This window comes from Homarus americanus, unplaced genomic scaffold, assembly GCF_018991925.1.
Source record: "Homarus americanus isolate GMGI-L3 unplaced genomic scaffold, GMGI_Hamer_2.0 scaffold4896, whole genome shotgun sequence".
Lineage (NCBI taxonomy): Eukaryota > Metazoa > Arthropoda > Malacostraca > Decapoda > Nephropidae > Homarus > Homarus americanus.
Genome location: NW_024749657.1, coordinates 6,933,450 through 6,947,075, shown reverse-complemented (window position 1 = coordinate 6,947,075; position 13,626 = coordinate 6,933,450). Strand labels below are relative to the sequence as shown.

General features: G+C 41.5%; 1 protein-coding gene across 6 annotated transcripts in view; it reads left to right on the top strand.

Annotated features, from left to right (window-relative positions):
• Positions 1 to 13,626, top strand: part of LOC121853599 (synapsin-like) — a 70,056-nt gene extending 56,430 nt beyond the window's left edge. For 5 of the 6 annotated variants that reach the window (XM_042347851.1, XM_042347850.1, XM_042347845.1 and 2 more), the window contains 3 exons: positions 1,859 to 1,876; positions 5,479 to 5,644; positions 6,356 to 13,626. In XM_042347851.1, coding sequence (XP_042203785.1) covers positions 1,859 to 1,876; positions 5,479 to 5,644; positions 6,356 to 6,603 — 432 coding nt within the window. In that variant the 3' untranslated portion in view covers positions 6,604 to 13,626. The remainder of the gene's footprint in view (positions 1 to 1,858; positions 1,877 to 5,478; positions 5,645 to 6,355) is intronic. The other variant, XM_042347846.1, reaches the window with a different exon arrangement.

Sequence of the window (13,626 nt, the reverse complement as noted above, 5' to 3'; positions counted from 1 at the left end):
GTTGGGGTGGATCAGGGTGGATTTGGGCGGGTCAGGGCTGATCAGGGTGGGTTAGGGTGGGGTGGATCAGGACGGATCAGATTGGGTTGATGGGGGGGATCGAGGTGAATTGAAGTGGGTCGGAGTGGGTTGATGGGGGTGGTCTTAGTGGGTCGGTGAGGGTCGGAACAAGTCAAACCTTTATTTACACACTCGTATCTTGGCAGGACCTTACTAACGCAGCAGGACTCTCGTAGTAGGAAGGATTAGGTCCGTCTCACTGTGGGACTTCCATCACTTATAGGTTACTTAGAGATCAATTTCAGGTCACTCGTTGGTAATTTCTTAGGTCACTCATTGGTAATTCTTAGGTCACTCATAGATCAATTTCAGGTCACTCGTTGGTAATTTCTTATGTCACTCATTAGTAATTCTTAGGTCACTCAGATGTCACATTTTAGGTCTCGCATACATTATACTTACGTCACTCTCATGACCTCTTTGGTTTTGACTCTGGTGAGGAAGAGAGAGGGAGGGAAGATGGAAGGCAAGGAGGGAAGAGGAGAGGGTGGGTGGGAGGGAGGATGAGAGGCTGGGTGGTAGGGAGGGAGGGAGGGAGGGAGGGAGGGAGAGAAGAAGGGAAAATGAACACGGAGACGGGGTTTGAATAATAAACAGATTAGAAATGATAGGATGAAAGAGATGACAAGTGAGAAAGAAAGATAAAGTGAGAGGGGGTGTATTAGAAAGACCCACTGATTATTGAGCCGCAGGGTCATGTTGGGTCACAGGGTCGTATAGGGTCATGTTAGGTCACGGAGTTATATTGGATCACAGGTTCATGTTGGGTCAAGAGAGGTCACAGGGTCATTTAAGGTCTTGTAAGGTCTCATAGGGTCATGAAAGGTCACAGGGTCATGTAGGGTCACGGGGTTATGTTGGGTCAGGGTCTCTGTATCTAAAAGAACATGCAGTTGTTATAGATAATTTATGACCAAGTTTAAAGTCTCAAATATAATAAATTGATGTGAGAAAAGATATGGGACCTTCTGCGGTGACGTCATCATGTGTTTACAAATGGGTGTGGTAGGCAGCTTGTCCCGCATAATGTTGACACACGAGGGTAACGCAAGCTTAAACACACACTCACGAAGGTAATGCAAGCTTAAACACACGGGTGGCCACTCCAGAACACCGTGAAAATTTGCTATGAATATCAGGTTAAAGGTGGAAAATACTGTGATAAATTTTCAAAACTAAAAAGACAATTGCAGATGAAGACTTTGATGGCAACTTGGATTAAAAGGAACAGTTTTGAAATCCCCTCTGATGAAGGGGCCGTATTCAACAATTAATTTGTTAGCAATAAATTTAAGTAGAAAGTTTACTTCAATGTGATATTATTTGTCATGGCTCAGCGAAATCGCAAAAATGCTATTTTTGTTAGTTGACCCTTAAGATAGAAGACGATGTTATACTTTTAACCTTGATCTACAAGTGTTTAGTCATGTACCCCATTGTTAGTCATATCTTATGTTTGTTTATAGTGTTAATTAAAATACCCAATGCATACTTAAAGTATTGGTCTAGTAGATATACAGTACAAAAATATAAGTAATGTTAATTTCTTAGTTGTGAAAGTAAAATTGTTAATGAGATTTAGAACAGATTCAAATATATCGTTCATATATATATAAAGTCTTGAGCCGGCGGTCCATCGGCTGTGTACCACACCGATCGTAAACACAGATCTTGGCGTCATAATGTAAACACGGAAGCCCCCCCATATCAAGGAAGGAATTACACTAACAAACTCTCACCCCAAAATTCTTCGTCTAAAACCAATCTGTTGACTGTGTGTCTCTCCCCTCCGCCCCAGGACAACTGCCACGTCCAGGTAACATCACCCTAGTCATTAAAAGTAGTTGGTGACAGGTATTTTCAGCACTAGCGGAGAACCCCAGCACACTGTCGCCCTCTTAGCAAAAACCCTGAGGCCCTCCTGGGAGTCTTTGATGACCATCCTAGCACCCTCCTAGCACTCAAACGTTCTCCTAGGAGTTTTTTTATGCCCCCTAGCGCACAAATAGCACTAATTCGTCCTCCATTGAGATTTTGGATTCCTCTTAGTATTCTCCTAACACCATGCGTCCTCCCAGGAGTATTTGCTACTCTCCTAATACCCCCATACTACCCTCCTAGCAGTCCTTGGGCCCTCACATACCCATACAATTGCAACTCCCTCCTAGGACCTATACAATCCTCCTAAGAGGCTTTATTGCCCTCCTAATGCTCATCGGCTCACGTAGGAGTCTTGAATGCCTCTCCAGCTCCTCTATTGCCCTCTTAGGACCCCTTATAGTCTTCCCAGGAATCTATACTGCCTTCGTACCTCCCTTTAAGTCTTCTCAGCAGCCATCCAAGCCAGTTAGGTCCCCCGCCTCCTTCTCAGTAGACCTCAGGCGATGCTAGGATCTTACAGCACAGCCCAAATGCCCATGCTTGGTGTCCTAGCATTTCTAAGGCCAGAACTAGCCCCCCTTCGTGTCTCTAAGAACACCACTTGAAGAACTCTGACATCCTTGAATTTTCCTCCCTCATAGAACCTGTCTTACTCCTCAAGCCTCCACTCACAGAACCCCCCCTTTGTTTACCCTCGTCCTCCCCATCCCACCATTTATAGAACCCCCCCCTCTCTACCTTCCCACACTTGCATTCACAGAACCCCTTCCATAATTAGCAACATGGGTTCTCTCTCTCACTCAGAACCACCTGTTAGTGTAATAGACAGCAGTTTCACAGAATTTCTTCATATTAAGACACACACTGCAACTGTAACGTCACGTGCAAGATTACAGTGACCTGCCTGTAGCCTGTTGTTACACGTCTGTATTATGTAACACGTATGGCTGTTTTATAACTGATCAGACCGAAGATAAACACTCGTACTGTATAACAACTCACAGTTACTACAATGAAGGATATAAGAATGTTTTTGGTTTGTTTTATATACATTATGTGACTCAGTAACTTCTGGGGTTTTATTGTTTACAGCTATAAGAACACTGTCTTCCTCCTCCTCCTCCTCCTCCTCCTCCTCTTCTTTTTTGTTCTTCTTCTTTCCATCCAGATTATGTCCTCTTCTATTCTACCTACAACCTCGCCAACTTGTTATCCGTCCCCTGATCGACTCACACTCCCATTACCAAATCCTTCCCAGTCCCCATATCTCCTATCCTTTCCTATCCTTTCACCCCTCATCCCTCATTAAGTCCTACCCTCTCCTACTCCTTCCTAGTCAACAAGGTCGTCCTCTCATCAACCATCACTTACTCTAGGACGTAATTTTACATAGCGACAGTAAAGAACTTGTGGGTTAAAAAAAATTATAATATAACCTTCACAGTTCATAACAAACACAGAGGACTCAGTTTTTCCAAGGTTCGTACGTTGAATTTTTTCCCTAACTGGAAGATAAGTTAAATACATTAAGACTGGATTAAGATTGAAAGAGATAAATATAATCAGTATATCCGTTACAGCAGGTATAGTTAGAATACATATAAATTTAATAGAAAACATGTCATGGTTCCTTTGTGGACACTGTACTCTGTTCCCTGCCTGTTATGAAGAATTAAGCTAATATGTAAGAATCTCGACTGAGGACTTTGTACCTTAAATAATCCCACTTTGTGATAGGGAAACTTTCAGCAGGAGTGTAGCTTAAAAACCTAGATTATCTTACTTCCAGTTACGAGAAAATACGAAGGGACGTAAGAATCTGAAAATATGGACTGTGTGAGCAATGCTTCAGCTTCTTGCCCTCTTCCTACCTCTAAACACGGAATATTTACTGGCTGTGAACTTCACTGACTATCTTTGAAATTAGTCAAATCATGCACTACACAATACTGTACAGACACAGCGTAGGCAACCTTGGAATTTTATGTTGTAGCGATCACGTAAATTATATCATAGTTACCCTTTCAAAATATTACGTTTTTTGTAATTAGTCTTTGCGCTGATATATTATTGTGCACGCTTGGGCCAGGGTAAATGGTTAAATTTTTAGTAATAGAAGAGTTTGTTTGTATTTCTTTACATTGGCTGAAGTTCGCAATTTAGTTAGTAGGATAATAATAGTAACAGACCTCACGTTTGATGTTGTGTATAGTGGTGATACCTAGCAACTCCTAACGGGTAAACAGAACGCTTGTCAAGGCTTCTCTGTTCAACAACACTTACCTTTACAGTGCAAAAAGTTTATCAAATTAACATTTTTCCTTTATTTAACTCCTTGCATAAAGCCATTTCTCACAACGACTGTCAGCATCTGGCAGTCAAATCCTAGCAACAACTTGCCTATAATATTCTACTTTAAAACTACTACTTCACTATGAAAGCTAAAATTATAATATTATGATATCGTAATAAGATTCATTACAAAATCGTACATCATACTAATAGTGACACATGCAAATAAGCCATAGTGTAAATAATAACAACTTACATGATTGACTAGTTTTTACCGATACTCCTGTACATATTTAGAGAGTTCCTTGATGTATACACGACTGTTCAATATTTCTTCCATGTAACTGTATTCTTAACTATCAGCTCTATAAGTTACCGTAGACTCAGAGGAGGAATAATTATGAACATATTACTGATATCAAGGGACTTTGTAATCACTCTCACCAAGGGACATGGTAAACAGAGCTAAGTAGAGCTGTAGTAAAGTAAAGTGGCATAGACTACATTAAAGGTAGTATAATAAAGTGTACGAAGGTAGGATAAAGTGCGGTATAAGTAGACTAAACGGCACTGAATCAGGGTGAAAGTTCATTGTAAGTAGGATAAGTGCTGTTAAATAAGGTAATTTTACTGTATAAGGAAGATAAGTGTAAGTAGGATAAAGTAAAATCAAATAAAATAGTATACAAGTAGGATAAAGGAACATATTAGTAAAATAAAGTAGTCTTAAGTAGGATCAAGTAGTATTAAGTGGAATCGAGTGCAATTTAAGTAGTATTAAGAACATTTTAAGTAGGATCAGGTACATTTAAGTAGAATCGGGTACATTTATGTAGAATCAGGTACAGCTTAAGTAGAATCAGGTACAGTTTAAGTAGAATCAGGAACATTTAAGTAGAATTAAGTACATTTAAGTAGAATCATGTACATTTAAGTAGAATCATGTACATTTAAGTAGAATCATGTACATTTAAGTAGAATCATATACATTTAAGTAGAATCATGTACATTTAAGTAGAATCATGTACATTTAAGTAGAATCATGTACATTTAAGTAGAATCAAGAACATTAAAGTAGAATCATGTACATTTAAGTAGAATCATGTACATTTAAGTAGAATCATGTACATTTAAGTACATGGTAGAATCAGTAAGTACATGTACATGATCAAATAAGTTGTACCACCTCGGTAGAGGTAGTATCACATTGAATCACCTGTACCTTCCCTCCGAGACACTTAACAGGGAGTAACTCGGCCGATGGAGTTGACTCGGGGCTCCTCACGACAGTCACTCAGCGGTACTATGTCATCTAGAGGCGGCTCACCTACCGAGGATACTTCCCGCTTGATAATGGGAGAGACGCCTATCCCAGGGGGTTCACCTAGCCAACAGCGACGTGATTCTCAAGGTATTTGTGTACGTGTGTGTGAGGGGTGTGTTTACTTCTGTTGGGTAATGTTCCTCTGTTTTGTGAGTTTGGGTTTACTCCTCTCTCTCTCTCTCTCTGTCTCTCTCTCTCTCTGTCTCTCTCTCTCTCTCTCTGTCTCTCTCTCTCTCTCTCTCTGTCTCTCTCTCTCTCTCTCTCTCTCTCTCTCTCTCTCTCTCTCTCTCTCTCTCTCTCTCTCTCTCTCTCTCTCTCTCTCTCTCTCTCATTTGGCCTTCCCTGTCTCTTTGTTACCCTCTGTTGACACTTCCCACACGTCCCTCTTACACACCAGGAGGACCCTAACCGTGTGTGTGTGTGTGTGTGTGTGTGTGTGTCTTCTTCTCACACCTAAATTGTTTTGTTCATTAACCCTAAAATTTCTCACCTGACCCCACAAAATATTTCCCTAGCCCCTTAACATCTTTCCCTAATCCCTTAAGATATCTCTCAACTCCTTAAGATCTCTTTTCATGACCCCATAATATCTCCCTGACCCCATAATATCTCCCTGACCCCATAATATCTCCCTGACCCCATAATATCTCCCCTGACCCCATAATATTGCCCCCTGACCACTAGATCTCTCCCCATTGATTCCATGAGTATCTCGCTCCTGTATCTCACGACTCCACGACCTCCCTCACCCCAGTCTCTCTCTCCTCCTCCTGAACACACTCGGTCTCTCCCTTACAGCCTCCCAGTCAAGCAGCATCAGTGGGTTTAGTAGCGCCAGCGGCACCCGACGACAGCCCGACGAGAGCAGTCAGTCATCCCAACCGTCGGCGGCGCAGCAGAAGGCACCTCTCTTCGGCCGTCAGACCTCAGTCACCACCACCAACGAGAGCACGCCCGGCGGCGGCGGTGGAGGTGGTGGCGACGACACGGAAGACACCATGAAGAACTTGAGGAAGACCTTCGCTGGGATCTTCGGGGACATGTAGAGGGAGTGAGGCAGACGCTGCTGAAGATCTGCAGGAGGAGGGTGATTAGAACCTAAAGAACTCTGCAGGGTAGTAGGACCTAAAATCCGCAGATGTAAGGTATTAATACCTTATGAGCTACTGAAGGGTTGTAGGACCTAACTATCTGCAGATGGAGGGTTGTAGGACCTGAAAAACTGCCAGAGGATGATAGTAAGAACTCACACAGCAAGAGGAGAGCACCCAACACCAAACATCATCAGTTCTGTCGTGTAAGGTGAGGCGCCGCGTCCCCCTCCACCCCCGGGAGACCACTTCACCAGTTATCACAAATCATCATCGGCTCAAACGTTAGCACTTAAGTCTTGGGATAGATTCTGCCTTAAAATATATCTTAAACTAACGACAAACATAATGTAGATAAAAAAAACGATAAAAAAAAACACTCCGGATGACATTATCGTATATATAACTGTTTTTTTTTTTTGGCATCTGAGTTATACGAAAAAAAAAACGAGGAAATCCAACCCCCAAATAAGGGTTATTTTGGGTAGAATCTACGCGTATGAGAGCATGGTGTGCGTTGATTGTTCTTTGTTCACCTGACGCCTCGTAGTGGAGTGACCTCTAGCGGGCGTCGAGGTAAACAAGCAAGAATGAACACACACCATATCCACATTTGAGTGGGATTCGCTCACTAACACCCCACCCACCCCTTGCTCCCCCGCTTCTCCTCGGCTGTGGTGAAGATGACCGCTGTGGTATTTGAGCCTTACTGGAAAAATAATAAAATAAAGCTCATATTTCTCTGTTTTGTACAAGTCAACAGGAGATACCTCGCCTGTAACGGTATTAAGCGAATTAATGGTGGATTCTGGTGTAACGGCATCATTACTGTCATTAGCATACAAGAAACATATATAAGAACTGGTCCATGATTTATTATAAGATTTATTTAATATAGAAATGTGGAGCATAATGTATTTAAGATAGTAATTTATTAGTTTTATTGATATAACTCAAGTGACGTCATGAGAGATGCCAGTTCGTTTATTTCTACGTGAGAGGTGCTAGTTAGCCATTATCCACCTATATACCGAAAGTATTGATGATATCGCCAATCTTTTCACAGTTGCTGTTGTGTGAGGCGAGGATTCATAAACACGACATCACATAAGACGAACAGAGAGTTACTTAGGAGTGTAGGCCAAGCTTCATAGCGTTACTCTAGTTACCCAGGCCACAGCAGGAAGCCTCTGTTATAAGGAATATATCTAAGTCAAACATAACAGCAAAGTATTGTTTACCTAATTCATTATTGTTGGGCCATGAACGAGTCTTTCCAACGATTTTCTTAAGTCCACGAGTTCATAAGTCCAGACTGCGTGCGTAACCCAGGTTCTTGGACCTTCGGCAGCCAATCAGCGCCTGAAATTTAATCACGTGATCTTTATCCAATGAGTGGTTTAGGATATGCTGACATGATTACTAGCTATTGAATAATTAGGAATGTGCGTCCAATATTTGGTCCCGCGAGTGTTGTACCAAGTTAACCCGCGACTATCGGCAATAATTATCTCCAGGTTCGCATTCGTGATTATATTAGTCAAAAGTAAGTGCAGATGGTGAGGAGGTGGAGGACGTGGGTCACTAGAAGCATCTGGAGCTCTTGTGTATTTGATGACCTTACCAATGTTGTTAGCAATATGCTCTGTGTTGTTTTATCTCGTGGGTAGAACACTTGTGGTTGTTTGTTCTGTGCGTGGACGTTGATGTGTTTCTCTCTAATTGACTTTTGTGATTGTCTAACCTCTAGAATTTTGATGGTCTCTAGACACTGTAGCAGCGGCAACGGCACTGGTGTCTGGGGGTGTTGGCTCAATGAGGTTGTGGTGTTCCCCGGAGGTGCTGTGAGTGACCGTGTTGTAGTGAGTGGCAGGAGGGTGGAAGTACTTGTGAGTGACGGTTGTTGTAGTGAGTGGCAGGAGGGTGGCCATCACCTGCAGGTCGCTATAGTGCTGCAGGTTAGTCACTGATGACTCGTTGTTGTGTTGTCATTATAAGTGTTGTGTCTCCACGATCATGACACCAGACAGCCGCTCAGATACAAAGATCATTTACAGTAATGTGGAAAAAAGTCTTAACTTACCACACCCCAACTTAACCTGACTAAGTTTGGTCTAACCCAACTTAGGCCATTCTAAACTTAACCTATACCTGTTCTGTTAATCTGTGACCTGAAACTTACAGCTACCCGTGGAAATACGAGCCTCACAGCCTCTCGTCCTGGGTTCAGTGCCCTTGCCGGTGAACACAATTAACTGTTGTCCTGTATGGTGCAACGGATGCCTTGGTATATATACATATAATTCGTAACTATATGTTGAGCCTAAATGTAACGATAATTAAGAAATCTGAACGACAAAACGAAAGAGTTTCACTACTTGTATTTTTATTCATTTTTGGAAGGGTGTACTTGTTTCTGTTGGTGACCCCGACAACACGTGACCTCTCCTGGTTTTTACGGGGAATTTTGACCTTCTCCTAGAGTGATGAACCTTATCCTCAGCCTAAGGTCAAACTTCTACCCACAAAAGAGCGCCCCTGGTCCTGCTGCAGGAGTGTGGCGGGGTATTGACAGACCTACCAGCCTCGCGTCCATCTGTGAGGCCTCTTGGCTTTCTCACCGACCAGGACTGTATTGGAGTTCTCTCTCTCTCTCTCTCTCTCTCTCTCTCTCTCTCTCTCTCCCCCATCACTTAACTTAGGTCTCCCGTGGCCCTGTGAACCAACCAGCTGGAAAAACCTGATCTCCTGGCCCCCGACCCTGTCTTCTGGGGTTCGGTGGACATCGGCCAGACATTCCACAGCTCCCGTGATCCTTGTGAAGACCAAGGAGAGGAAGGATCCCTCGTGTCCTGGGTGTACGTTAGGTGTGTGAGTGTGTGGGTGTGGCGCACTTCTATTACCATATCCGTGTTTAGCCTTGACTTCGTTGCTTGTTAATTGGTTTCTACATTGTTGATATTGGAGACAGCTGATTGGCACTGCCATAGGTATATAGGTTATATCCATGTCTGGGACAACTCGAGAAGAATTTAAATAAAAAAGTAAGTGGACTAAATTGATTATTGATGTGTAAAGATATACTATAGTGTGACTTTTGATGCAATGCCCGTAGTTTGTTTACATTATACGGACTGACAGACGCGACCAGCTGGGCAGTGGCTGTGTATTGATATGTTCCTCAGTCTGGCTTCCAGTTTACGTCTCTCAGATGTGTCATCCTCAGTGTTGTGTTAAAAAAACTGGTGTATTTCATGAGTAACGTTTGATATATTGCCCGTGCCACATTACTTACCAGGAGGAACTGAGTGATATTAAATAACATCTAAAAACACTTAACAATATATATCACAGGTATCGCTGACGCCCTTAAGCAAATGTGTTTTGTTAGACCCTGAGAGTTTGTCTGTCTCTCCAACACGAGACACATCCATGACTCCAGCCTAAGGTCTGTGTGTCTCCCGTGAACCTCCAGTTGTGATGTGGATGAAATACAGAAACTTTATTTAACACGTTAGGTGAAGATTTTAAACACAGCATTACATAAAGACCAGACGGTAACAGTTCACGGTTGAGGTAGACGATCATCACTAGAATACGAACATCTTTTAGAACTTAATTTCAAAGTAGAGTCTCCCAAGTCAATCTATGGGAGTACCTGAGAGATGAGACTTTAACCCTCATCAATCAATCAGAGTTCCCTTTCCCCCACTCGATCTAAGGGTTGGTGACCACGGCCCTCCACTCTATATGTTTTCAGAGTTGTATTAATATTAATCTTCTCAGGTTGTATAATTACCAACACTCAAGGTCAGCACGGAGTGGGTAGGGGTCACTGTCTTACTCTGAACCCCAGCTGATGACGTCAGCAAGTTCCTCCACATCAACATTAGGGAATATGAGGGATGTACACAGCCAATATGAGGGAGTATAAGGAAGTACACGGCTAATATGAGGGAGTATAAGGAAGTACACAACTAATATGAGGGAGTATAAGGAAGTACACAGCTAATATGAGGGAGTATAAGGAAGTACACAACTAATATGAGGGAGTATAAGGAAGTACACAGCTAATATGAGGGAGTATAAGGAAGTACACAACTAATATGAGGGAGTATAAGGAAGTAAACAGCCAATATGAGGGAGTATAAGGAAGTACACAGCTAATATGAGGGAGTATAAGGAAGTACACAGCCAATATGAGGGAGTATAAGGAAGTAAACAGCCAATATGAGGGAGTATAAGGAAGTAAACAGCCAATATGAGGGAGTATAAGGAAGTACACAGCTAATATGAGGGAGTATAAGGAAGTAAACAGCCAATATGAGGGAGTATAAGGAAGTACACAGCTAATATGAGGGAGTATAAGGAAGTACACCGCTAATATGAGGGAGTATAAGGAAGTACACAGCTAATATGAGGGAGTATAAGGAAGTACACAGCCAATATGAGGGAGTATAAGGAAGTACACCGCTAATATGAGGGAGTATAAGGAAGTACACAGCCAATATGAGGGAGTATAAGGAAGTACACCGCTAATATGAGGGAGTATAAGGAAGTACACAGCCAATATGAGGGAGTATAAGGAAGTACACAGCTAATATGAGGGAGTATAAGGAAGTACACAGCTAATATGAGGGAGTATAAGGAAGTACACCGCTAATATGAGGGAGTATAAGGAAGTACACAGCTAATATGAGGGAGTATAAGGAAGTACACCGCTAATATGAGGGAGTATAAGGAAGTACACCGCTAATATGAGGGAGTATAAGGAAGTACACAGCCAATATGAGGGAGTATAAGGAAGTACACAGCCAATATGAGGGAGTATAAGGAAGTACACAGCTAATATGAGGGAGTATAAGGAAGTACACAACTAATATGAGGGAGTATAAGGAAGTACACCTAATATGAGGGAGTATAAGGAAGTACACCGCTAATATGAGGGAGTATAAGGAAGTACACAACTAATATGAGGGAGTATAAGGAAGTACACAGCTAATATGAGGGAGTATAAGGAAGTACACAACTAATATGAGGGAGTATAAGGAAGTACACAGCTAATATGAGGGAGTATAAGGAAGTACACAGCTAATATGAGGGAGTATAAGGAAGTACACCGCTAATATGAGGGAGTATAAGGAAGTACACAGCCAATATGAGGGAGTATGAGGGATGTACACAGTGTCACTCTACAGCTGCGTCGTGTCTCTCTGTCTGTCTGTCTCTCTCCCCTTTCCTCTCGTTGCCAGCAGTTGACCTTGGTTGTGTTTGACAATTAATTAGACATTTTATGAGTGTGTTGTGTAAAACAAATTTGTATATTTTTCGGTGTGAAGGTCATAAGCGTCGTTTAAGGCGTCAATTTAGAGGTTCTTAGGTAACATGATACTGTTTTGGAGTGTGTGTGTGCGTGTGGGAGTCTCTGGGATCTCAATATCAATGTCATGCCAAATTTAAACTAGAATCTACCCAGAAAAATGTGTACAGCAAATCAAGTGTGTTTAGAGGAATGCGTGTAAATGCGTATCCTCATTACACTTCGATTATTTTGTACAGGTTTAAGGTCGTGGTCTCAAAGATGACATAACACTGATTTTGAGGTTCATGGACACACTATACACGTGTTCCTTACTACTTCATGGTTCCAATATAATGCTATCTTTGATACTCTAAAATGACCTTTAATTCGTTATGACTTTGGTGTTGCGGGTGATTCTTTAGAAATATTTTAGGGAACCCGTAACGGAATTGGTTTGATTCTTTGCATAAATAAATAACATTAAGCTAGTGAATACCTGATCAATAAATAGTATAAAAGTATACAATAATTTATGTGTCTTGTATTAAATGAGAAGAATAATGTTTCGACTGCTAAACTCAAGTGAAATTAGGATTTCTATTCTAGATCAAAATATCAAAATATTTTCTTCTTTCTTTTGATCAGTGGATAAGTTAGATTCTACATAATGTTGCTTGTTATAGTGCTAACTAGTGTTGAGGATTTACAGACAGTACTCTTGTAATGCCTTCTCGTGTGCCCGGGCGGAGAACTCAGCACCTGGTGAACAATCGCGATACTACAGTGTGACGTCATAAAAATTAATAAATGGTGCAATGGGAAAACAATGTCACATAAGCATAATATTCACTGACGTCATAAAAGAACTGATCACGTCAAATCAGCCGTTATTAGTGCAATCAAAAGAACCAATCACAACCGCACAAAAAATTAGAGAAGTCACCAAAACACCCAAACGCTAATACTGTACAACATTCGCATCAGATTAACCAATCGGATCCATACAAATAAAGAAGATGCAATCTAAACAACCAATCACACAACACAACGTACTGGCGTCATCATTACGTTACCACTATGTCACTAAAAACCTCCAACACCATCACACCTCAGAGAAAAATATTTCCTTACTGTGGCAGACGCGATGAGTCTCGTTACATTACCCCGTTGACAAGTTGCCTTACACTCTCAAATACCAGCTAGTTAATGCCTCCATAAATGAATCTTTAAACATTTAATGCTTCTGATTCCCACCTGCAATCTCAAGTAAGTAAACACCTTTAACATCTCCCCAGGTGCTGAGTTCCACGTCCGATCGGGGGGAAAAAAAAACTAACGTTGTCCCCCCCTGTCCTCCCCAGCCCCTCCTAACATTTAAAGAAAACGGATATTTGTTTTTGTACTAGATAAACCAAAAATATTTCTCCTGATTCTACACTTTCATTAAATATTTCCTTTGTTTATTTTTCATGATTACTTTGTAGACGATACCCTTAATAATGATAATAAATAATAAAAAAACGACCTTTTTGTACATATGAGTATCTGTTATTGTAAATTTATGTAAATATACATTGCTGTCACGATTCATTACAATTTTGTTTGGTTGTACTCTCGGCCGCCATAGACGAGGCGGTGTTTGTATAAGAATAAGAGTGAATTAAGTGTCGTCCAAA